This window comes from Ciconia boyciana, chromosome 10, assembly GCF_034638445.1.
Source record: "Ciconia boyciana chromosome 10, ASM3463844v1, whole genome shotgun sequence".
NCBI lineage: Eukaryota > Metazoa > Chordata > Aves > Ciconiiformes > Ciconiidae > Ciconia > Ciconia boyciana.
The window spans coordinates 20,143,476-20,169,496 of NC_132943.1; the positions used below are offsets into that span (position 1 = coordinate 20,143,476).

Here is a 26,021-nt window from a genome sequence, read left to right on the forward strand (position 1 = left end):
CCATGTGACTTCATCCTTCTCCTCCTTCCTTGGTTTTTTTTCCTCTTCAAAACAGTTTCCTCATGCCCAGGATCTTTCACAGTGTTTATGATGCAGCACTCTCTATGGGACACAGGAGCTTCTAAAATCAGCAGTCAGAGAGAAGTTGAAAAGGGCTTTTATTTTCATTCTGAGTCCTTAATCTTCATGACTTGAAGGACAATGAGCTGCACAATCAAAACTAGGGAACCTGATGAGCAGCTCTCCCCATTTCTTAAGAATTTGCTTTGTTATTTTGTTGTCTTCAAACACAACCACAAAATTTCTAATTTTTAGACAAGGCAGGTCAAGACCTTGGTGAACCATCATATTTCCCCAAGCCTGCAAGTATAAGGAAATTACGTTTCAGATAAAATAGACAAGATCTTTAGACAGAAATAAATACTTTTATGTTGTGGTTGTCTGTATGAATATAAGTTGTTCCACACTTGCCCACAATCTTTACTTAGAATTTCTCCATTTGTCTGGTAATCGGCATGCTTACCTTGCAGTGTCCTCTTTTCTCTTGTATGGTAAAGACTTCTGAAAAACAGTCAGAAAGCGTGCATCAGAATACATTGGTCATTCAATGCTACATATAGCCTTAAACACACAGTGACTACAGTTGCTGAAGTCAGATATGAAACCTAAAAGGTTGCAAACTCTCTGACTGTTGTGCACATTCAGGAGTTGGAGAAAACGCAAGGTCATTTTTCATGCTCCTAAGTAACAGTGAAATACAACTGTACTCCATGCCTCCTTTCGTAGCATTTCAGGAGCTGCATCCTCCCTCACACATCTTAAAGTAGGAGCAGCAGGCTCTCCGTTATAATAGGGGATAGATCTAGCTTGTTTTTTTCAGGTGCCATGGAGCTGTCAAAGAAATGATACGTGAAAGTTAGAGGTTTTCTTTTTATTCCCTGTAGTCCAACCTTACCCATTAACAGAATCTTTTGGTTCTGACTACCCAGAGCTGCAGAGTATATGCACATTCTTACATTATTTATTTTAAGGAGTACTTGATCTTGAGGGTTACTATTAGCCTGTGCTAAGGGGTTATAAGAATTATTACCCTGTAGTTTGAATTGACTGATAACATTATGCTGACAAGACAATTTCAGAGTAAAAGCAGTTTAATGTTTAGGGCTGCAGTTCATTTTTAATTTTTTCAACATATGGGTACTAATTTCTCATTAGCTCTTCAAAAAGTCTTTACAAATTATACCAGAGATATGTCTCAAAGAAACAAAAACTTTGGAGGGCAGTAACTTGGTTGGATGGTGTCTGCCGTATAATTAGCAAAGCATGACTGATCTGTAATGTACGATACCCATTACAAATTTACTGTAGTAAGCAAATGCAAATGAAGTTGAATTAAAACATTTTCTTGGTCTCTTAATTTCCATTATGAGTGAGAAGAGAAAGTCACCTCCTGCCATAATGGCACTGAAGTTAAACACAGTTTAACATAAATGTTTACCAAACTAGATGGCATCTCTTGCAATGGAGATAAAAGGAGCAAGAACACTGGGAGGACTAAAAGGGGTGTGTCACCAGTATGAACATCCTCTAAATATACAATTGTCAATGCACAGCTCATGGTGAATAGTTGTTTGAGTCAAACTCTTATCCTTGTTGGTGTAAATTTAGTCTAAGTACACAGTAACACTGTTACTGGTGTAAGTATGTGGGTAACGGGTATTCATCTTTGGTTACAGTTACACTGTGGAATACATACCATATTATATAATAAGTGACCTAGTTAGTATTACCACAGGGCCTGTGTCTTTTTCCAAAGTTTCAAATTCTGGTCACCTTGAAATCAGGGGTAAGAACAAGTATTTCCTTCAAACTCATTAACTGTAAACTCCATAAAGCCTAGGACTTGACAATATTGGAATAATCTTTTTCCTCACAGGTCCTAGAGGGTTACAGGCCCTGCACAGCCCTGCTGAAAAGAAAATCTGTTTCTGCCTGAAAGAGATAAAGTAGTTCATAAACATTTACTGGAAATCTTTTTTCACACTGACGTAATGCATGTCTTCTCCAAAACATATCAGCTTGTGGCAATTTTTGCATAGGAATGTTATTAGTGAAGGATATTTCTTGTACGTCTTGCGCTGATCTCTCTTTGCATTCATGTGTTTTTCCACTATACTTTGCAACTGGAAATTCTGAATCTAGAAATAGATCAGTAAGAGCACTGTAACATTCTGGTGGAATGACAGTAATAGTTTTCTTTTTCAGTTATTGTACTGAGTTTACCGACAATGTGACTTCTAGTCAATTTTCCCAACTTGTGTGTTTCCCCCCTTACCAACAGAAAGGCAGATTTTTCTAAAGGCCCAGAAAACATAGATTATAAAACAAATATTGGCAGAAGGATTCAAGGCCATATGTATCAACTAGTATTATTTTAAGTTTTCCTCCCCTAAGTAGATTTCAAATAGAAAGTATTTCTTACAATATAAATCAGTCTTCTTTAAAGGGAAAGTGCAGAGTTGCAGTAAATACTGTATTTAAGTACTCTTCCTGCGGCATCTTCTGGACATGCTGAATGGCCTTATACATCATTTTCTCACGGAAAATATTAACATCTTCACGTTCAACAGCTCCTGAGCCACTCAAAGCCACAAGTGCATAGGTGCTCTCATCAGCTCGAGCTTGACCGTGAGCCTACAATTTGCAAGGAATACAACATAAACAGCACAATATTCCCTACAACACCGCACAACATTTTTTCCTAGTTTTCCAATGGAAGACATGTACTGTTCCTTACGCAGCGTCCCCACAGAGCATTTTTTTCCACTTAACTGAGACAGATAAAGAATCAGTGAATAACACATACTGTTTCTGCATTATCATCAAAGATACCTGTGAAAATAGTACTTAGTAGATTTGTGATTAGCACATTTTGCAAAGCAGAAACTGTATTTTGTCACCAAAAAATAAGCATGCATTTAAATATTAAATATAAAAATATTTGTGTTCACAAATTAAGTGAGAACATGGACAATCTGGTATTCTGATATGCAATTATCTCTTTTTAGCTGTTGGTGGTACAAACGTCTTTTATATCAACCAGTCTGCTGATCATATTCTCATACCTTCTCTATTAAAACAGCTTACTGTTTGTGTGGAGCTTTAAATGGATGTTACACCATTACACATGGAGGCAAATTTTATATTGCATGCAAACTGAGGATGGCAACTGGAAATTAACCTTGTGCAAGAGCCTTTTCTCTTTTAGCATTCAAGTATTTCAAAATTATCTCCAAACCCCAGGTGTATGATTCACTATTTGCATATTCCAAACAGAAAAGCACTTTTAAAAATCAGCTATGTACACAGTAAACTCATAGCTGCACCATGACAATTTCACTGGTGACGACGCCATGGCAAATAATGATGTTACACTCTTTGATGTCTAGGGCTTCCTCAGCTACAGTAGTAGGAATAAGTAAACTTATATTTCCACCTCGGAATTTATCAATAACTTCCCTTTGCTCATTCTGTAAATGAAAAAAAATCAGTATATTAACTTTCAGTATTGGTTTCTGTCATCAGTTTCTTCTAATTAAGAGGTTTAAGGAACTATAGTCCAATAATTTCAGAGTGGAGTGCCAAACATCAAGTGGCTTCAACAACTGCATTTAAACCTCTTTCAAGATCACAAACAAGGAGTTCCTATTGAATATAATAGGTCTTCAGCACCCTTTCTGAGGGAGGAGGGAGCAGAAGCCAATCTTTTTAAGGTAACTGAGCTTCAAACTTTGTAGCCCATTTCACAGGCACTACGAGTTTTGATAATATAGTTGTTCTATCATTTTCAAATGCTTTAAGTAGTTATTCAGAGATCCTGGATTTCTACCACTTCAGTAATTTCAGCTTAAAGTATAGACTTCAGCACTTCCAAGTCAAGTTCCAAAGCACTTAAAATTCCCCACAATACATGGGGACCATAATTTTGGTGATCTGGAGAGCACCAAAAAGCACAGCAATGATACACTTAAAAATTAAAGCGTCCAAAACACGGAATTCTGAATTAGCTGGGTATTTTCAAACATGCTTGAACAGAGGGACAGAAACTTCCTATTTGCTATATTTAGTTTCAAAACGTAGAGGCTATTGTTTCATTTGTGCAATGTGGTGCACAGATTAAATACCAAATTTTCACAGAAAACAAGCAACTTTTTGAGAGAAGAATTCCTAAATTTTTTTTGAAACTGAGAGCAGCTGAAGGAAATGGACTCTGCCCAGCAGTAAACCACACCATTTTTGCTTAAATGCTGAAGTGGCAATTTTATGGGGAGTAAAAAGCAGAATAGAAGAGATGTTTTAGGATACTGAAGTACTTTGTTTTCAAAATGTTTAACTTGGAGGTATAAATCATCAGAGAGATGTTGTGTATGAAGTCAACACAATGGTACGAGACGGACTGTTGAGTGATCAATTGTGAAATTTTCATTGTGAATTTTGGCAAATTCTCTTTCAATGATTATGTGTCAGTGTGAAGCATGCATATAAATTGGTATAAGTTGATTAAGCAATGACATTAGAAAACAACAGGCATAATCAACATTGTAATTTTATTTTTCAATTCAGCAATTAAAATGTAATTTGAATTACCATTGTCCCGATAATTATAAACTTACTTAACTATCGCGTTTTTGCTATTGCCATTTTCTTCACTTTTTCTTCCTATGCCTCACTATGACTTGTGTCCCTTTTGACTATATAGTCCTCTAGGAAATGGCTGCCTGTTACTCCTATTGCCATAGAATCCAAAACCAAAAAAGCTTGTTTCTTGTGGCAATAAAATTATTCTGACATTGTTATTCACCTACCCTGCAGCTTATGAAGGTAAGTTGCTGGCAGGTATGAAACCAGAAGTCTGGGCTCCAAACTTCAGTCTGTTGTTCTAGTACTAAAACAAGCTGTTTTCTCAAATCATGTACAAGATTTTAATGCTGTAGTACATAGTTCTGAACTTGAGTCACGGGTTTAATTTCACTGTTATGTCCAGCGCCGATAAGATAACGGGCCTTAATTCCCACTTCTTCAAATTTTGGGTTATCCTTAATCCACTGGAATAGAGCAAAGGCACTTAGCTGAGTCTTTGTGAAAATAATTCCTTTAGGTTCCTCAGTCTTTGTGAACTCCTGCATTCAAGTGCTTCACAACTGTATTAGCTTCTCATTTTCATATTCTGGCTTTTTAGCCAAGTCTTTCAGCTGTTTCTTTTTTGCTTTAAAAATAGCAGATGTAAATTAAGAAAAAGTAACCATGTAAAATAGCAGCTCTAGGAAAAAAAAAAAAAGCAAAGGGCAGCTTTCTATATAATTCTCCCAGCATGGCTAATTCACATCCAGTTTGAAGAGCTGTGGCATACCAATTATTTTTCAAGTGAGTTTACATTCATTCAAAACACACTAATCAATCAAAATAAATCACCATTAACTTTTTAACATACACTTTGCCTATATTTCATGGTAAGAATAAGCAAAAGAAAAAAAACTCTGTCTAGACACTAGAAGTGGTACAGAGTTAAGTGCACTGTATTAAAGAGCTAAATTACAGCTTATAATACTTGCAAAACAGTTTTAAAATAACAGAAAAAGTCTTACAAGGAGGAACATTAATATGCACAGCCCTCAGAGCTGATAATGTTTCTATAAATTTAGGCACAGATTGTACTTGGGACAGTCATTAAAGTAGGAATCCTCACTAGATATGTGCAATGTAATAGAAACCAGGATGGGCGCATTGTTATCGGTATTGCAGCTTTTAAAGACATTTCAATACACTCAGTGAAATGTTAAATGAATGACTCTCTTTGACAGGCACTATTGACCATGACCAGGGAGGATTCCTCATGTGTCTTAAGTTTTTTAAAAACTTCTAATATTTAAAAGCCTACATCCTTGTCAGATGATCATGCAAACACAATAATAACACTTTAAGGTGGAGGCCTTGTGTGTTAAGATATTAGTCATGCTGATGTCATCACCCTGTGCAGATCATTGCACCTCATCCAATGCAATGGTAGTCAATGTATCACAAACTACTACACCACTTAGGCAGTGGTTTTCTGACTACAGTCTTACTCATATTTTTTGATACTGCTGGTTCATCATCATCATCATCATCACCACTCCTTACTGTCTTCTTACTTTTCTCCTCCTTATAAAAGTTATGTAGGTGATTGTACTCATCCACCATTCAGATAGTGTCATTTATCTGGAGAGCATCATTGTATTTCTTCAAGTGTTCTGCACAGACACGTTCCTTGCGGTTTTTTTCTTTTGCAGCAAGTGAACAAAAAATACAAAAACATGCTTGTGTATAGAATTACCCAAATAAATCCAAAGATGGGATATTTTTGCTATGCAGTTACCTCTTTTCTCTAACCACCCACTGTTCATATGGCTGAGGTACAAACTCAGATTTTGGATGGAGCTGGCAATAGTTTTGAATGTCTGTCATGATCTCAGTAATTCTCTCTCTAAATGGATCCTAGAAATAAACTGATTACCAAAGTAAACAAGTATCTTCTGGCAACAAAAACATTGGCTAGTACCACAATGAGTAATTTTTAAAAAACCTTAAACCTTAAATTAAAAAACAACTAAAGTTCCTAAGTGCATTTAGAGTTATGGAAGTAAATAGTTCAGAATATTAAAAAAATTATACTGTGAAATAACATATTTTTTTAGTGAATAAAATGTCACTCCAATACAAACATTTCAACAATAGTTCAGAGGGTCTTTTGACCAGATACCTCAAAAATATAACTCACGTAAGTAAAAATTTAGTTCTATTTGACTTTACTGATACTTTTCCATACAGAGGAAAGCCACAGATAAATTCACACATATTCAAATTAGCACCGTGGATCACAATAATTCTATAGAAAAAGAGCATTAGCCAAAAGTTGTTGATACCATACAACGCACTTTTAAAGGGCAATATAACTTTAACACCGATTTGTTTGAAAAAACATATCCTTCTTTTGTCATCTGCAATCACAGTCTTCTTATATGGTTCCTTCACCTGATTCTTCAGTTGGGAGGCATGCTCTTTAACAGTCATGATTCTACACGCATCAAGATTTGCACAGATCTGGGAGAAAACAAAATGTTATTTCTTGTAACATTTAATGAGTTATTCCACATCAAAACTGAATTAATACAACAGAGCTTCTCATTTAGCTATTGGGTTTTATATAACTTTTTGTTTCTTCCTACAAAAATTTGATACAGACACTATCAGCATAAGAAAGGCCAAGTGTTTGAAAAGCATTTGAGATAAGCTGAACAAGTTACTTTTTAGGCCAGAAATGATCCTTGCACACAGGAAAAAGCTTGCAGATCAGGGTGCAAAACAGGTATTTTGAAAAGGAAAATATACCATCAATACTTTGGAAGAGTAGATTTTAGAGCACAAAACAAAAACAAAAACAATGGTGAAATAGAAAAAAGGAAATAAATGTTAGAGAGTAATTATAAAAGTAAGAGCTGGTCATGAGAGTAGAAAATAATTTGAAATTATCTTTCTTGGAATAGGAGGAGATAGAGAAAATTTCTGTGCTAACTGCATGACTGAACTGGACTTCTCTGCTTTTGATCTCTTCTGAGAAGAAAATATGTACATTTCTGTCACTAAGTTTAAAGTAATAAGGGGAAACCTTAAAATTTTTATGAGCAGAGAAAACAGGAAAGGAAGTCTGGCAGGCAACCTTTTTAATGTCTTCAGCAGTAGTTATCTATTTGAGCTTGCATATTTAGATTACATTTCTTTAGATACAAAAACCAGCATCCTATCATTAAGATTTCAGAGCTGATGAACAGGAATTCTCTGCTTTTTCCATTGCCAGAAAGTTTTTGTCTCAAAATACCTTGCGATTCTATCTACTTCAATACAGCATAAAAGCTTCTTGCAGGCCTCGCCTATTCAATGTCACATTCTCTTCTTATGCAATTTGCTAGTTAGGAGTTTTCACTGGAGTACTGGGCTAAATTCTACTTTTGTATTACTAACGTAAATCCATTGAATTTCAAGTACAATAGGGTTTCTTTAAGTATAAAATTTAACCAATTATCTCCAGTCAGGTGTTTATGCAACTACACAATATTCCCCTCTCAATGAGTAACTCTAACTGCTGTAAAGAAAAATACTTGTATGCTACCTCTATCTCACAAGTGGTTTCTGCTTGTTTAAGTATTCAGCTTTGTTTTTCACTTTCTTGGATTCACACAAAAGCCCAGCTTAGTCACTCCAGAAATACACATATAAAATCCTGTGATCTCTCTAGGATTTAGGAATACACAGTAAATTCTAATCCATCAATGGAAAAATAAGATTTTTATTAACTATAAAGCCTCACTATTTTGTGGATTTCTTGCCTCTGATCTTGAGAAATTTTTTCAAGTGAGGCAATCTTTACTTCCCTTTTCAGTAACCTTACTTCCCTGTAAAGTAACCTTTATTTGTACATGGATTTCCATTAATTTGTAGTGGGTCAATTTGCTGAATGGCTGTGAGCTGAACTCCCATGTACACATGAAAGAAAAAAAAAAAATCACATTATATATTTGGAGCCTAACACTGACTTTAAAAATTTTACTGAACAAGACAATATCCCTTTGATGGTTTGCAAGTGTGAGGGCTATTTACTTTCAGAATATGTTTTTCAGCTTTTGAGGATGTTGCACCTCCTATACCAGGTGAAGCTGTAAGTTCCAGAATCTGAAGCTGTGGGATCAGTGGTTTGTTTTCTTTTGCCAGCTTCCTGTTCTTCACCTTTTCTTTTAAGCAATGTTGCATTATATTGCTGTAGACACCTTGATTTTGAGTGTGATGATGCTCATCGATAATGATGAGTGAAAAATCGGAGGGGGGGAGAAGACAACCCCTAAAATGATTAATTTTCTTTCAAATGTAGAATTTGTGTGACTAAATCTTCTTACAGGTAAGGACACTGTTGAAGAGAACCCGTCAGTTTGTTTGAGCCCTAATGTATTAGGAAATTCGTAGTGCTGGAGGAAGGCATGGATGGAAGCTGTATATATTTAACGGACTTTGGAATCTTTGCTGCAGTCCTGATGTGTCAAGTATTTTTACATTTCATGTAATGTAAAAAGCTTTTCTGTTTTTGCAAAACCAATCTGATGGCATAAAGAATTTAAGAGAGTTATTTTTAATAACCAGTGGTAAGAACGTATGATATTGATATCAATCCTATCTTTTATATCCATAACTGTATCTGAGAAACTGCATACTGTTTGTTTATGAGAAGATACATAACATGTTAGAAGCCTTTCAGACATTCTAGAAAGGCCTGTCCTGATCAAAATATGCTTCCATTTTATAGCAACACAGAGATTTCCTCCCTATTCCTGCCCAATTAGAAGATTTATATTACTTTATGGATGTATTATTGGGAAGAACAAACATGGTGGGAGCACTACCAATCATCTCTCTTTTGTAGCGGAGGAAACTGATGAAGATTCAGACAGGTATTATGTGCTTTTTAGTCAGATCATATTTACATGCAACAAGTAAAGTACTATACGATAAGGAAAATTAAGATTATTTTTTGTTTGATTTAAATTTCTCACAAACATAGAAAACATCTCTTTAATCTATCTGCACATGCAGCCAGTGACACATATTTCAAGGTTCTGATTTGAAAGACTCATAAACATTTCTCTGTTTCTCTAACATAAAAACTGGTTTATGGAGCTCTCTTCCCCTAGCTGGCCAATAACTCTCTAATTCAACATTGTTTCCTACAATTTGACAAATGTTTGTGGAAATGACTGTAGAGCAGATCACTGAAGTGCTCAGGGTTAAACTCTTTTCCTTCTTTCTTTTTTTTTATAATCCAGATAATTTCCATGGTCTTGTTTACACATTAGTGTGCTCAAATTGTTGTATCACTACAAATGAGTTTGCAACACCTGGCAGCGGAAGCTGGAAACTAACAGAGAGGTAGAACATTCTCAGTTGGCCTTTCTGCTGGAGAAAATATCATGTAACTTCATCTTTGAAGAACCTAAACAAAGGTGGAGACTGAACAAGGGAAATTTTATTTAAAAGCTAAACCAAAGACTACTGCTTGGAAAGCAAACTAGTGCTCCATGTCACTGGGGAAATCTGATTGTCTTCACACAAGTGGTTCAGGAAGCAGTTTCGACTGGAGCGATGTGGTTTCAAACCTAAATTTCAATTTATTTCTAAGATTTCTACATATTGCAAGATTTCAGAAGCAGTGCTGGCAGTTTCTCAGTTATTTTGCCAACATGAAATTACTCCCTTTGATTTTGACCATCAACTCTGTAATGCATATTCCTATCGAACCTAACCCACCAGAAGAGATATGCTTCTACTAAGGAAGTGATACACAGCTTTTAGAAAGTCCACACAGTGACTTCAGCCCTTGGTAAAGAGGGTAAACATTTGGTAAAATGCAATTAAGAGAGTCCCCTCCATTTCACTGAGGCTGGAATTCCATGTTACATGTAATGCAGACCTCTGTGGAAACAGATGAAAAAAGTATAACAGAAATTAGGAATAAAAAACTTATAACTAATTACGATGATTTATACAGGCTGTGAGTTAACCAAGTGATAGCCATAAAAATGGAGCTGGCTCTGTTCAGGCTTGCTTGGCTTTGATCCAGCTGAACTTACTAGCATAGGTGTAATAGCAAGGAAACATGGCCCTGTTTGCAGGTCCACCTCAGTTCTGGAAAAAATATAGTTCCTTATGAAGGAAACTTTGCAAGGTGTGAAACCCATTCAAAAAAACATTAATTACACAAGCTGGTTGGGACTCAGCCCAATTCTAATCAGGTCAGCAATTCAGGTAGAAATGTTCAGGTGCCTCTATATGGCATTCCCAAATGATTCAGATTTGGGAAGGTTTATTAATTCAGGTGCAGTGGAAAGGAAGTAAGCATAAGAAAATCTCTGGTACTCTGCCTAGGTTAAAAGAAGGCATTCTGAAGGAGGGGAGGCAATTCTGAGGTACCCAAGTGGTTCTGCAGGAGTTAGTTTCAAGCAGTACTCCAGTACTCCAGTCAAGCAGTACTCCAGTCAGCACTAGGCACTGATAGACACAGACTGATCCCTCAGGTTTCTCTGCTGTCTCTGTAACACCCAGACAAGTACTTCTTTTATCTCAGATCCATTATTTTGAATATTATAGCTCTCCCCTCAGCTACATCCTGCCCCATCTAAAAAAGAGTTGACTGCATGCAGATAGAGGGAGAAGTCAACATCTCACAGAGGAGGGTCACTGCAACCCAAATCCTGGAGCTGAAGTCATGGGCTGTTCCATTATTTGTACGTCACTGGCAGATAATACCATTTCCTTTCTGATCTTCCATAGATATCTGCCACTTTAGTATTCTGGGTAAACAGTATTACCTCATCTCATCTTGTGTTTTTTGTTTTCTTCAACTTCCTTCATCTGTTGTAGGAGACCATTCTATCTGCCGACCTCAGAGAGATACAGTTATAAGTAACCATATCTCTGTATGTTAACAAAATGATAAGAGCTTAAAGAATACAACTTTTATAACAGATCACCTATTATCTTGTATTCCATTGTGTTTCTCAAACTACTGACTAGATTTGAGTTTTTATAATTTTTTTCTCATCCTGTTTATTGCTTCTGTGTGATATAACTCAATGCTCTACCAAGCTTGGAAAGTGGAACCAGTATGGCTGCATTTGCACAAAGTTGTGCTTGAGCTAGATAAAATAGGAAGCATAACAAATATTTAGTACAAATGAACTGTAAGAGTCTAATTTGGCTTGAAAAAATTGCATGCTCATTAACTAAGATCTGGTTTTGACTCTCAGCTTGCATTTACAAAACCAGTCAACTGAAAAAACATTAACTATTGAATGTGACACATTTTTACTCTGCTATTTTCCAGAACAGAGACATACTTTTAGCCCTTCTGTAAAAATTTCAGAATTAAAAACTTGCCTGATAATGGACACCTTCTTCATCTTCTTCAGCTGCATTTAACAGTGAATTCTCAAGGATCTGTGCTGTTCTGATGATGACATCATTTCTTCTGACAACTTCAGGAAATGAGATTTTCAGCTCAGAATCACCACTTAAACCAATAACCTGATAGCAATGCTTCAGGAACAGCTTAAACTCCTTTCGTAAAAGCTGTTCTACCAACAGTACCTGAATAAAAGTTTCCAAAGAATTTAAACCAGAGCAGACACAGGATTAAAAATACATGCCTGTTTGCCAGAAATGTTGTTAGGTGAACATACACTTTGCGCAAAATATACTTTTTTAAAAAAGCAAACATCCCCTTATTCTCTGCAGGGTGGGATTAAAAGAACCCCCACCAAACACAAAAAACAAAACCAAGCACTAAAAATCCCCAGACCACCCCTCCCCTCCAACTGCTCCTACAAAAGCTTTTTGTCCCAAGAACTTTGGCTTAACTGTGCCTTAGAAAGAACGAACAAACCATGCATGCTCTGGCTCTTTAATTGAGCTTATAACATGCTATCAATTTTATCCTTATAGGAGGATATGGATATCTTTTATTATTTTAATAAAATTCTTAAATGTATTTCTATATTTTGATATTACAATAGAAGATTAGTTTATATTATATGTGCTAAATGTAACTGTAAAAATTACAGCAATTATAGAAAATCTGACAGAATATTCCCTGACTATTGTGAGACTCATTAGGTGGCCTTCATTACCAAATCCAAACACAAAATGTGAAAAATATTTTTATTTTTTAAAATATGATTTTAGTTCTATTCATTCTAACATGAAATCGTACTTTTTCCAATAATGTGGTTATTAGGGCACATCTAAATTTGCACTTGCACTGGGGTAAACTAAAATCATTCATGTTTGCACCATGATGATGATGCAATGGAGATGACAGTCTACAGCTGTATGCCTTTAAACATAGCTACATCTAGAGAAGCTGAGAAATGTGTTTATATTCATTTTACAAGTTCTATATTAACAGTGCATGAGGTTTGAAAAATACTATTTTTAAAAAGATGGCCAACATACCTTATTAACAACTACCATAACTTTTCCAGGCTCTGATGCTCTTTTCTTCTTATCCAAGTGATCTTTGGTAATGTAAACAGCCACTCTGGTTTTACCACTGCCTGTAGGGAGACATATTATAACATTCTCTCCATTCAGTGCTGGCTTTGCAACTTCCATCCGGTAATCTCTCAGGATCAGATCTGGCTCAGGTGAAGCTCTGCTCTCCACTTCATCTTTATCTAAGGGCACAAAGAAATATAAGTATCAAACAGGAGGCATAGAACATTTATCAGAATATTGAACAAATGTCAAAGGAAAAAATATTAATTTACTATCAGAAGCATCTTCCGAATAAATAGAAACAGGGCATATTAGCATAGGCAATGCTGCTCTGTGGACCTGTGCAACTCTGGATCAGAACTGCTTATATCCAGTCACCAACCAGGGTAGGTGGAATAAGCCACAGTATGTCTTCACCCTTCTACATCAACCTGACTATTATTATGTATGAATACAAAGGATACAGTTCAATAGCACTGGGACCAACAAAGGTTATGTTCAGAGCTGCAGTATTTATAATCTAGCCAATCTTATGTGACATTCTCTTTCATCAGTACTGAAATTTATTTGGTTGCAAGTGAGCTACCTTTTTAAATACTTCCCAGAAGATGAAAAAAAGGATGGAGCCACAGAAAGAAAAAGAGATAGGGACCACTTAAAAAATGATGAAGAGAGTTATAAAGTATAAATATCAAATAGATAAGAAAATTCAATTGCCCATACAAGATAGAGCTAACTGCAGAATGTATCACACCTATTCATGGTAGATTGCGCTGCTTCCAGACTGACTCATACATAATTCAATCGAGCTGTTCACTAAAAAGCCATATACATTTGCCAACTGAAGGCCAAAACCTTCCATCTATCATATAAAACACTATGGCAGAGAGTTCAGATCTATGGCTCACAGGTGAAACAAACAACATTCAGAAGTTAAAAGTGGAAAAATGCTGTTGCATTATTTCAGGCAGTAAGAAAAGCATATCAAGTCTCTTGAGTTTACATATATTTAGGAAATCAGAAATTATATATATTAATATCAGAAGGATTTATTTCAAGGGAGTTTGGGGCTTTTTTTTTTCCCTACAGATATGTTTAAATCACCCTCCAAGCATTAACTGTCCTCAGTGAAGAAAAGGCACAAATTCATTCTACAAGACTAAAAATGAGGGAAAAAAACCCATAGTTTTATTTCCTGATGATATCATTAAATGAAGAATCATGAGGATTTTATTATCACTGATACATTACACACAAAATAAGTGTATTTTTCTAGTATCCCTGATTCCATTAAATAAAATTAAACTCACAAAAAGTAATGAAGCTTGATAAAATACTGCTGATGGAAACATCTGAATGCCATTCTTAAGTGTTTTTTGCTTGTTTTGCCTTTTAGTGTGAGTGCAGTACTACCTGCAACATAGGGAAATTCACACCAGAGAGTACTTGCTGTTACTTATCTGACTTCTACTACTCTCTTTTGAGGAAGAACGTTGTTTGCTTTCTGGTTGGCTAAATTCAATAGTTCAGTTATATTGAAACTAGCACTTTATCACTCATCTGTTTGGTTAAATTTCAGTTCCTTAACATCCTCAATTAACTGTCCAGGCCTAAAAAATATTTAACTTAGCTCTCTCCTAGCTTCCTCAGCCCCTGTTTAGATAAAGGCTAATACAGGAATCTTTTCACAGGATATGATTCCATTAAAGAATTTTCATCGTGCACAGTATAACTTTAGGGAAGTTGTCTGCCTTTGTACAAGGCTCATATGAATTGCTACTCTGGACTAAAAGAAACATGATAATTATTCTTCTATTGTCCTTATTCCACCATTTTTCTTAAATGTAAAATGATCCCTGCACAGAAAACTGAGACTAAATCCACATGATTCTTTGCATTAAAATCCAAATCATGTCAGTGCATTAAGACACTATCCAAACATCTCTGTTAATACAACACCCTTACTACAAAATTTCAAATTATAAAATCCATAAATATCACAAAGTCCATAAATATCACAAAGTCCATCTGTATCTCCTTCGCTTTTTTCCTCATAGTTGCTCTCAGTGAGTTTACTAGGCATGATTAAAAAGCATGAATGTTTTTTAAAACATTTTAACTAGTTGTTTTTAAAGCTTACGTGTAAACAGAACATATAACAAGTAAACATTGGAAAAAAAAACAACTATTCTGCATTCTTCACATAACCGTAGTGATTTTTTTTTTTCTGCTGGACTACTGGACGTAGCCAATGCCCAATTTACTTGATGGGAGATTTTTCAGGAATCTTAAAGGATCAGGCCATACATATATATATGCTGCCATATACCAGTAGCCTATATCAGCCTGACCAACTGATACAGTGTGACTGTCCACAGAAGAGAGAAGTTTCTGTGCCCAGACATTTCATGTGACAGAGTGAGAAAAATATACAATGTGACTGATGAGTCACCTCAGTTGATGCAGAAGTGCAAAGTATATTCTTCAGAGTTAGTAATACATAGAATAAAATCCTAGCTATGGGGTAGCAATTTAGATCTGAGATATCCTGAATTTTCTGTGTACTTACAAAATACATGGATTTTAATATTTTAAAAGCTTGAAATTATTTTAAAAGCATTTATAGGAAACACTTTGTAGGCATATGATATATAACATTTACATTGACTTTACTGATCTAATACTAGCTTTATTAGGCAGAGCTGACCTGAAAGGTACCCAGATTGTTTCTAAGCCCTTGCACAAGACACAGTCCCAGCACAAACTTTATAAAGCCTAGCTTCCAAAAGGTAACAGGTTCCTCTTGAATTCCGTGTAGGCACACACAGGCTTGTTCACCATGGTGGACAGCTGCAAATTCATTCTGCCTGAGGTCTAAGATTAAAAAAAAAAGAAGAAAAAAAATTGGGACGTCTTTTACAACAGCAGTGTTTAATTGGGCTCACAGTATATACATAGCAAGTTCATATCTGTCTGCAAAGTATTATGTAAACACAGTCCAATATTTAGTTTAAAACTATATTTAGAACTTGCACGTATGTTTAAATGTGAGATTTGCAAAGGTCTTCAGATAGTAAACTCCATTGATTAGGTTGCTTTTACAAATACGGCTACTAAATTACATAGGTCCAAAGTGGACCTTCATTACTGTTCTGCAGGTACCCTGGAAATGTTTCTCCTCACCCTTAGATGCCTCTAAAGCATGTCCTATTCCCTCTCACTTACCCTATGCAGGGGCCAGGCACAATCTATCTCCTCTCTGAGAGCAAAAGAAGCACATGTATGTGGCAGCATTATGAGTATCTGTACAGGTAACTGCACTGGATGACTTCTGGAAGTCCCTTCCAGCCTATCTGATTCTATCATTCTGCATCACTGACCATTTTGTGTGATGACAATGTCTAGAGACCTATTCAGATGATCTCAGTAAATCAACTCTTTTGGGGCTGGGAATTAAGTCCAGACCCATAAAAACAGCATCTGTTTTCCAACCAAATAAGAGGAAGTCTGGCATCTAAATACTATGAACTAGAGTTCACAGTGAAAGCCTTCCATTGGTTTTTGTTCTAGCGCATTCACAAAGTGCTTACCCTCCAGAGCTTATTTTGCAATTATAAATAACAGGAGGGAAACATACCGGAATCACTGGTTGTGCAGCTCTGTCCCAGGTTTTCATTCACGTTTCTGACACTTTCATCTCCTATGGAGACATCTGACTCTAAATGAAAAACACAAACAAATGTTGTATAGTATATTTGCTATACAAATACAAATAGCAAAAGCATATTGTTTGCTCTCTCCTTAAGTTGTTAAAATAGGCTAGACAAATGTCTGTCAGGGATGGATGAGGCATAATTTCTATTATTAAACTTTTTCTTAGCTAAAGAAAAAACTGTGAACAATATAATTCATTTTCTTATGGAAGAAAATATGGAGTGGAAGATGAAAATCCAAAACATAGCAGAGGTAAGGCAATGTGGGTCATGATTTATTGTTGTTAGGCATCTATGTTCTGCTTGCTTGAAAGCAAGGGTCCAGACATGACTGCCTGCATGACCCCCTCTAGTCCTATTTTACTGTATCTTTTCAGAATGGTGAAGGGCCAAAAAAAAAGAAAGAAAAACATTTTGGTCTACTGGATACACAGTGCTGCTGGCAAACTGAAGACATTCTCTTATACTGCCTGTAAGCCATGTGAGTTATACCTGTAGTAGAAGAAAATCAAAACCAGAACTGTGATTTTTTTTTTTTTAAAAAGGGTTTCTTCATGTAACATGAAAAGAGTAAACCTAGTTCCCAGGTAAATAGAAGCAGAGAGGAATTATTAAATCTTCCAAACTGTTTGCAAGTAAAAGTAGAGACCGACAATCCCGTTACACCCAATAGACTTGGACACGGCCACAGAAATCTGGCAAGTTTACTGTAGATATTCTAATGTTAAGCTCTCCCTCTGCTGGGCAATCAATGTATTACACTTACTTTTTTTAAGTCACAAGCGTAATTTATATAGCTAGATTTTCCAAAACTCAGTCCTTTTAATATCTGAAGAGATACACAGTTCTTCTGGAAAAACCTGCTGCAAACAGCCTCACCCTGCACTGTCAGCTTACCTGCAGCACTCTGCGACTGAGCTCATAGTGTGCATAAGAAATCAGTCAGAATAATATCATTGACCTATGTTTTGCTTAACCAGCTAGCGAACTTGTGTCCTATCAAGTTTTTCACAGTTTTTTCCAGTGAATATCCCATTATGGTCCATCTCCATATTGTCCCCAACTTATTGTCCCCAACAAATAATTCATAAAGCAAAACAGATGCTGTGAATGACAGTTTAGAACTGAAGTTATAGTGTCTTAGAATGGTACTCCTGAAATATACACTACAAAATCTTGGTAAGTGAGGTTGAAATTAAACCTAGTCTGCGTTCAGTAAAAATATGAAGCTTTGACTTTCCTTTATGCAAGTTTTGCTCTCCTTGAAAGGTGAATGAATAACAGAAACAAAACTGCTATTTCACAGAACAAATATAATACAGACAACTGAAATGAAGCTACCTTAGCTACCACTAGGAGTCAGGTATTTGTTTAAGTCTTTATTTTCAGTTTTTCTAACATAACCATGAAAAGTGATGCAAACATCTGCCTTGCTGTCCTACAGTTTTCATAATTTACTCCATACAGACCTTGGAATCTGATCCAACCATGAATCACCACCATCTGTAGGAAGTGTTATGATGGGCAAGGGCATTAAAGACTTTAAGCACCTAAATCAAAAGCCTAGTCGCCTAGAAATCAATGCAATCAACAGAAAGGCACTTAAAAAAACATATTCACAGCAGAAGCTTGATTTATATAAAATTTCCCTATTATTATATTATAGCATGCATTTAATATCACATTAGAAGACAGCATTGTCCTGAAAAAAGAAGAAAACTTCACCAGTTACAATCCATGTTCAGACCTGTGACAAACTATTAAGTAGCATTAGTGGGAATTCCAGCTATGAAGATGACACTGCTATCTCTCGTTTCCACTTTCTAGGAATCCATGTGGATAGGAAAGAGGGGACAAAATTAAAATTATATGTATCTATTTCATGTGGTCTCCCATCTAAAATGACCTACTGAAAGACAGATATGCAGCAGAGAATATGCATTCACAAAGTGTTTTGTACGTAATTATCTGAATTACAATGTGCAGCATGCATTACAAAATAATCTCTCAACAGAAAACGTCTGTGGTGAAGTGAAATGCAAAATACTCATTTTCCAAATGAAAGGTGAGTAGAATGATGTTCTCCTTTTTCAACTGTGGCAACTTTCTTGAATTATTTTTAAATAAAATTTAAAAAAAAACAGTAAGCCTTTCCAAAACAATGAAGATAAAAGAGTTGATACTCTAACAGCTGTTCTCACCACTTTCACTAGTCTTCCCTTACAGTGCTACTTGCACATTGTAACACAGCATATTCCACAGAAAGATTTTCAGTCACTTTGCACTGACTAATAAGTAAGTATAAAGACAATGGAATGCAGTGAAAAAAAAAATGGATCTATGCAATATTAATTTAAAAAGTCTTTCTTTCCTGTGCTACATTATGTCATAGAATAAGTTCAAACATTGGAAAATATAAATGAAGGACCAAAACATAAATGGGCTATTAAAATTGGTCCTACTTCCAAATTAATAGACAGTTTTTCTAATCTGAAGCATTAAGGGACATTTTGTGAGACATTATTGAAATCTCCAGTTAATTACAGTGTAATTATTTGTTCCAATCAATTTTTTATGAAACAGGCCTTGAAAAACAGAGCTGCTACTTAATTAAATTGTTGTTTATACAGGTAACTGCAGCCTTAATCCAAATGTTTCACTTCTGACCTTGCAAACTTACTGCTTTTGTGTTGTTTTTTGTGTGTGCAGTTTCTTATCTGTGTTTTTGCATGCACAATTTCTTTCTATCTTTCTCTTAGGCTAAATGACCCTACTGCCCTCATACCTTCTAACTCCCTCTGTCTCAGCTACTCCAATAAAAAGGTCAGAGGAGGCTTTAGATACAATGCAAATTGCAGTAATTTCAAGTGACTTGAAAAAGCTTTGTTCTCCTTGAAATTTGTCCTTCTCAATATATGGAGGAATGGTAGGAGTGTACTGCAAAACTGACAACACTTGACAGAATCAAATTGCAAATTAGGTGGGTTCCCAGCCTACTTGGAAGCAGAATCTGGGCTCCAGTTGTATTTTCAGCTGCCTGGTCTAAAAATACAGTCTTATGAGATCATGAGAAAGGATGGAAATTGAAGAAGACTTGAGTGCAGTTAAGTCTGTGTGTAGAAGTGCATAGAGATCAAAGCTTACACTTCAAGATGGCTGAATGTGAGCCAGTTCCTCTACAGCCATCTTCACGCAGCACTGTCTCCTGGCAGCCCTTGCTACGTTGCATCTACACTGCTGGTTTAGTTCAACTCAGAAGTGCACGTTTACAGTGAATCTGTCAATTGTTCCCACTTATACTACTGTGGTTCATATCACAGAGCTGCTTTGGATCACAAGAAATTAACTCCTGTCAGCTGAAACCAAATGAGATGTGTTCCAGCCACTTGCAGGCATACAGTCCACACCAGACTCAAGTCAATCTGAACCAAACTGCCGGAATTCACGTAGTGTGTACACCCTTAGCACTGCTTCACTGAACAGACCTGCTCAACTGCACAAACTGCTAATACCCACTGTCTATTAATTTCAGTACAGTTCAGTGCTGAGGAGACCATAGTTTTCAGGCTAGAATTAGCTTGTGGCAGGCTAAGTGATAGCTAATAGATATAGTGATCCGTAACCCTGAACCTGACAAGAGTCAGGGAAAAGATCAGGCTAACAGCAATGAAAACCTACCCTCAGTGAGGCTACAATTAGGAGCCTTAGCCTTGCCCTGAAAGGATCCTAAGAGTGAGGATAACTCAGTCTGATCTATTCTGAATCATCATTAAATATTTGGCACCTCTTCTTTATACTGCCAAATTATGTTCTAATCCAGGAAAACCAAGTTGATATTTTTGCTGTCGTTAATAATTCACTACTTGCTACAAAACATTGTGATATGCTGTTAATATCATGCTAAATGAGAAACAGGCTACTGCTGTTGCACACTGAAAGCCTGCAGTTTTCAGAGCCAATTTTTTTATTTATTTATTCATGTTTGATTAAAAAAAAGAGCAGCCTTAGCTGTCTTACTCCTTTGGCTGAGTAAGCCCACTAAAATAATTTCAGGCAGGATTTCTCTCAGTTGTAACTATTGTTTGAGCTCCATCTGAATGTGTAACATGTATGAATGGTTCCTTAATCATACAGCATATGTTTGAATCATTGGTTCCCAGCTATGCCTGGGAATTGTTGCTGGTAATTGCTGTTGCTCATAATCAACTTCCAAGGCACGTTTTTAAAAGTGGATCCATATGAATAACAGGCCATAATAATTTCTAAAAATTTGTACTAAAAAATGTACTTCTGAGCATGTGATGTGACATGGTTGTTTGATGCTCTGTAAATATAAATCCTCAAAATAAACAGAAAAATTACTTGTTGGACAGCACTAAAGGACTTACCAAAACCAAAAATGTTTTCCAATATAGAATTACCAGACTTCTAGAAAGAAGCACTTAATACAGCTGCAGTTATAGCGGTACAGAAACATTCCTCTTGATTTAAACTTTGTCAACACTGGGAGGAGTTGTCAATGTAAACCTTATGTCTTCATTGGATAGTATAAACCTACCATGAATAGGTCTGAAATAAAGTATTAATTTAATAATATTAATATTTTTAATTAACAATATTAAATATGGTTGAAAATGACCCATTTCTTCACACAGTAAATTAAAAAATAATAATACAAAGTTGTTAAACGTACTATTTAAGAGGAAAGGAAGATCATTAATGTTGCTCAATTATGAGAAAATCAAGCAGCCCATAGTAGGTAAAACATCATCACTACAACCAGGATACAGAAAATGTCTACATGAAGGCTGCACATAGTGTGCTACAGATTTTTCTGGCCGTGTCCTCCAAAGCCATTCTGTACTGTGCTAGCAAATTGGTTTCTGAACCAGATCTTACCTTTCAGATTAATTAGTTTAAGTATGACAACATACTCTTGTCCTAGAGCAACTCTTTGAACTGAATAAATTTGTAGATCTGACCCTTAAAATTGCTACTGCTGTTAATTCATAGGAAGAAACGGAATTTACTGCTTCCAAAAAAATCAAGATTTACTTTTTCCATTCATTCCCTTCACCTCGACAGTACCATATGTTCCTGAATTTTTGAGCAAGATGGGAGCTAATGCACCAAGAATGTTCTCTAAGTTACTTGCAGTTACTGAAGTTTAACTGGTACCAGCACAAAATACCAGTTAGTGGACATACCTGAAACTACAGAATTCTTTCCAATAGATGTTTCCAATACACTGTTCTCACTGCTGAAACTATCATTCACATTTTCTTGCTGTTTCAAATCCTCCACTACGGCATATCCTGGTTGGCTTGTAACTTCTGTTTCTTCATTTGTATTGTTCTTCATCCCATTTTGTCTATTCTCTGTTCCTAGAAAATAACCAGAAATTCCACAGCACTATAAAACGTTTAATTTCTTTTAGTGTGGAGCACAGAAAACTAACCTGTATTCATCGTGCACATAACAGCATAACATATGGTCTTGACTTTAAAAACATTATAGTTTGGAATTTTGATGGTTTTATAAATATTTATTAAGAAAGTTGTTGGTCATAAATCTCAAATATTTGCAGTCACTACAAGGATCTGAAAATTGAATTTGTGGACTAGACCACGTTTCCTACTGTCTCAATTCCATTGGTCCTGTAAGCTCATAAATGGATGTACCTTACAGCAGGACTTCAAAACTTGCCCATAAAACAGAAAACCTGAGAGAGCTTTCACAAAATGTTTTCCCTCCTTCCACTTCTTTGTCTTATTTCAAATACAGAAATAATTTCTCTTTGACTTCTCTGTTCTTTTATTCTTATTAGACTCATGCAGAACTAGGCATGCTCCAAAGGCAAAAAATGCTGTTCAGTAAATTTTAAAAATTTTTTACAAAAACTGTGTAAGACTGCATTACAGGGTTTTCCAGATTTGGAACTCAATTACTCTGCAATTAGAAATTAAATTTAAAGAAATTCATAGATTTAATTTATTTCAAGATTTATTTTTTATAAAGTTCTCAATTTCTATGTGTAGGTGTCTGCTAATAACAACATATTTTACTGTAACCAATCACTGGGGATCAACCTGGAGCGACAAAATGTAGCACCACTCTTCTCCTTCCAAGGTACCCAAAGAACCTGTTCTTAGTGTTTCCTGTCTATGACCTCGTATCAGTGGATGCTACAGTAGTCATAACTTTACATATCTACACACTTACAGGACTGTGTACATGGAAAATTTCTTATCCTCTGGTAAGAGCAACACAATTTATGCTTTATGTATTCATCTGTACAGTTTCTTTTAGCGCCGGCATTGCTCGAGATTACTGAGAAACTGTGGAAGAAATGCATTCATTCAGTATTGCATCAAACAACTGAATTAAACTTAAGTTTTACCCTATATGGCCTGCACTATACTGAAAATTCAGAAATGCAAAGTTTGAAAAGAACTGAAAATAAAAATATGAAAATAATTTTAATAATTTGCATATTTGCTAAATATTTATTACTTTGTTTACCTTACTGATAGCAAAGTAACGAAGACAAGAATTTAAGCCTGACAAAGCTGCAACACAAAATGAAAATTAGGACCACAGTGGCTGCTGAGCTATTCCCAGCATCTGACTTTCACTCAGAACTATCTTCTGAGGGTCTAACTTGGTTGGTCTTGTCCTGCAGACTGGAACGCTCAATCACCTTTGATCTGCACACTCAAATATGGCAGCTGTGTATCTCTGTCTGGCAGAAGACAGGTTGATTCCTGTCCTCAGCTGGAAGAGACACCTTCACGCCCCTCTTATCCCAGTCTTAATGCATTGTCCCATATGCAGCAACTAAAAGTACAGCGACATAGTTCTGGTGAGCTCCTCAAGCAAGAAGTCTGAAGCTGCTAAATGGGAAATCTGTTAAAAAACTTTAGTCTCAAAAATCTTATAAAACATATGTAGAGCCCAGTAAAAAATGAGAGATAGAGTATTTGAGGGCTGCTTCCTTTTTCATATTTTAGAATCCAGCAGACCACTGGGATAATTTTACAATGTCATAATCATTGTACAGGAATAAAAAGTAGTAGCCAAAAACCTATAACTCCTTTAGTTTCATTTCTGTAAATAACCTCTTTACTAGTTTATTCTATTATTTATACTAGATTTTATACAATGTCTTGAGACTTAAGAATGTCTTATCCCCAAGGAGACATACTGCAGTATATTTTAAAATGCCGCATATATTTGTAAACCATTCTATAAAGGAAACACTAATCCTTGTGTTGAAGGAGAAATCCCGAAAAGGTTTGTTTTGTTTGTTCAAATTAAAGTTCAGAATATTTTTAATTAATGATTATCAAAACATCACATTGAAAAGCAATGGATTATAAAAGGTAAGGATTCAGTTTAATTACAACTACATACACATTACTGTATTTCTGATATTGCTTAATAAGGATTTTTAGTGCTTAAGAATCTATTGAATAAGCTGTTAAATAACTTGATTTTGAAATCCCCAGACAAGTGAAAGCCTTAGTCTCATGTCACAGCAAAATCAATATGGTGAGAACCCTGCATTGTTTCCTAACTAGCAGTACAAAAAAAGAGATATTAAAACCCCACACATCAGTACTAGTGAAATAAGATGATTACCTCCTGTATTTCCACTTAAATCATCTGCAAGGCCTCCATGTTGGGTTTCACACAGAGCAATCAAAAAAGGAGAGAACGAGTCTTTCTTCTGCACTATTCTGCTCAATAGCTCCCTTGTACCACCTCTGTTCCCATGATTGTCAGTAACAGTGTGGATATGGTGAAAATAAAAAAAATAAAACCAATCCTGTGACAGACTTTGGAAATGGTTGAGGGAAGTTAGTAAGAATAGTATAGGTACAAAAGCATTTCCCTGTCATCATTAAAACATACATAAAAATAAAGATATAAAGTGGGTGGGCCTGCCACTCATCAGAAGAGACTTACGGCAGTTTTGTCCAACCTCTTGTTTATCCCATATGGTTTTGGGTAGGATATCTAAAACTTGTGAGACCTGAAATTTAGTTGGAGAGACTGGTGGTATTGGACAATGGTTATAATAATAACCACTATATAATTATTATTATTATTGTGGAATAATAATTGGTGTTCACACTGGTTTTGGAAATCGCCAACCTTGATTAAGGAGAAGTGATGTCATACAGCTTATCAAAGCTCAGACTTAATCTGTAACATGACCTCATATATGAAATGGAACATTTCCCTTCTTAAACTCCGGCTTCATCATCTCAATTCCCACTTAAAGATACAATAGCTAAGCCTCTAGAAAGTGGCTATTGCCCTCAAAGAAGCTATGGAAAAGTGTCCCAAGGCCGTCATGAGCAGAACTTGACATGGGATCACATGAGGAACAAAATGACCACCCCAAAAGTAAAGCAGCCCAAGACAGGTGTTTAGTCCTCAAGGGCAATTTTCTCGAGGCTCGAGAATCACCCATCCTGATATGCAAGAAAATGGGCAGGCATAGCAGTGGGAACCCCTGACTGAGATTGAACACCAAAAGGAAGTGCGTGGCAAGTGGGAGTCAGGAGAGGTAAACAAAAAGGAATATAGAAGCACATTTAGAAAGCCTAGGCATTGTTGGAGTTGAAACTGTATGGATTGTGAAGGGTAATGAAGAGCTTAATGGAAATACCAGCAGCAAAAAGATGACCCGGGGGAACATGTGGACCCATTACCAGGGAATGGAGCTGGTAACCTCCTAAAAGGCCCCTGCCTCTGCCTGCTGTTGTTACCACGCTCGGCTCCCCATCCCTTAGGGTGCAGCTGGCCCTTACTGCTACCTGACAGTCGCCAGACAAAATTATGTATATGACAGTCATTTAACTGAGATGGAGCATTAAACTACCTAAAAAGTGGATGCAAAAGCTCAGAGTGCAAATATGATGTAGTTCCACCCTTAGTTTGCCAGTTTTCCCCTTATTGCTATGGCAAATATTATTTTAATTTCTTCTTCTAATGCTGTTTCAAGGTATCCATTGTTTTGGGTTCCGAATAAGTTTCACACTAGTCCAGGCAAGTACTTCTTGGCCAAATGGAGTAAACACTGGCAAATGTTTTCATCAAAGGTTAACACTTGCTCTTTCTTGTCAAACTAGTATTTCTGCTTGGCTTCACTGTCTAGTATGATAC

General features: G+C 36.0%; 1 protein-coding gene across 1 annotated transcript in view; it reads right to left on the reverse strand.

The window, feature by feature from the left end:
• The window catches only part of IFIH1 (interferon induced with helicase C domain 1), a 27,033-nt gene continuing 1,012 nt past the window's right edge, over positions 1-26,021 (reverse strand). The window contains 15 exon segments of the mRNA XM_072874441.1: positions 1-360; positions 468-561; positions 2,026-2,198; positions 2,533-2,694; positions 3,375-3,530; positions 5,010-5,290; positions 6,117-6,334; positions 6,416-6,545; positions 7,020-7,140; positions 8,695-8,914; positions 12,023-12,228; positions 13,093-13,313; positions 16,772-16,852; positions 22,055-22,231; positions 24,489-24,638. Of these exon segments, the coding sequence (XP_072730542.1) occupies positions 178-360; positions 468-561; positions 2,026-2,198; positions 2,533-2,694; positions 3,375-3,530; positions 5,010-5,290; positions 6,117-6,334; positions 6,416-6,545; positions 7,020-7,140; positions 8,695-8,914; positions 12,023-12,228; positions 13,093-13,313; positions 16,772-16,852; positions 22,055-22,231; positions 24,489-24,638 (2,573 nt within the window). The 3' untranslated portion in view covers positions 1-177.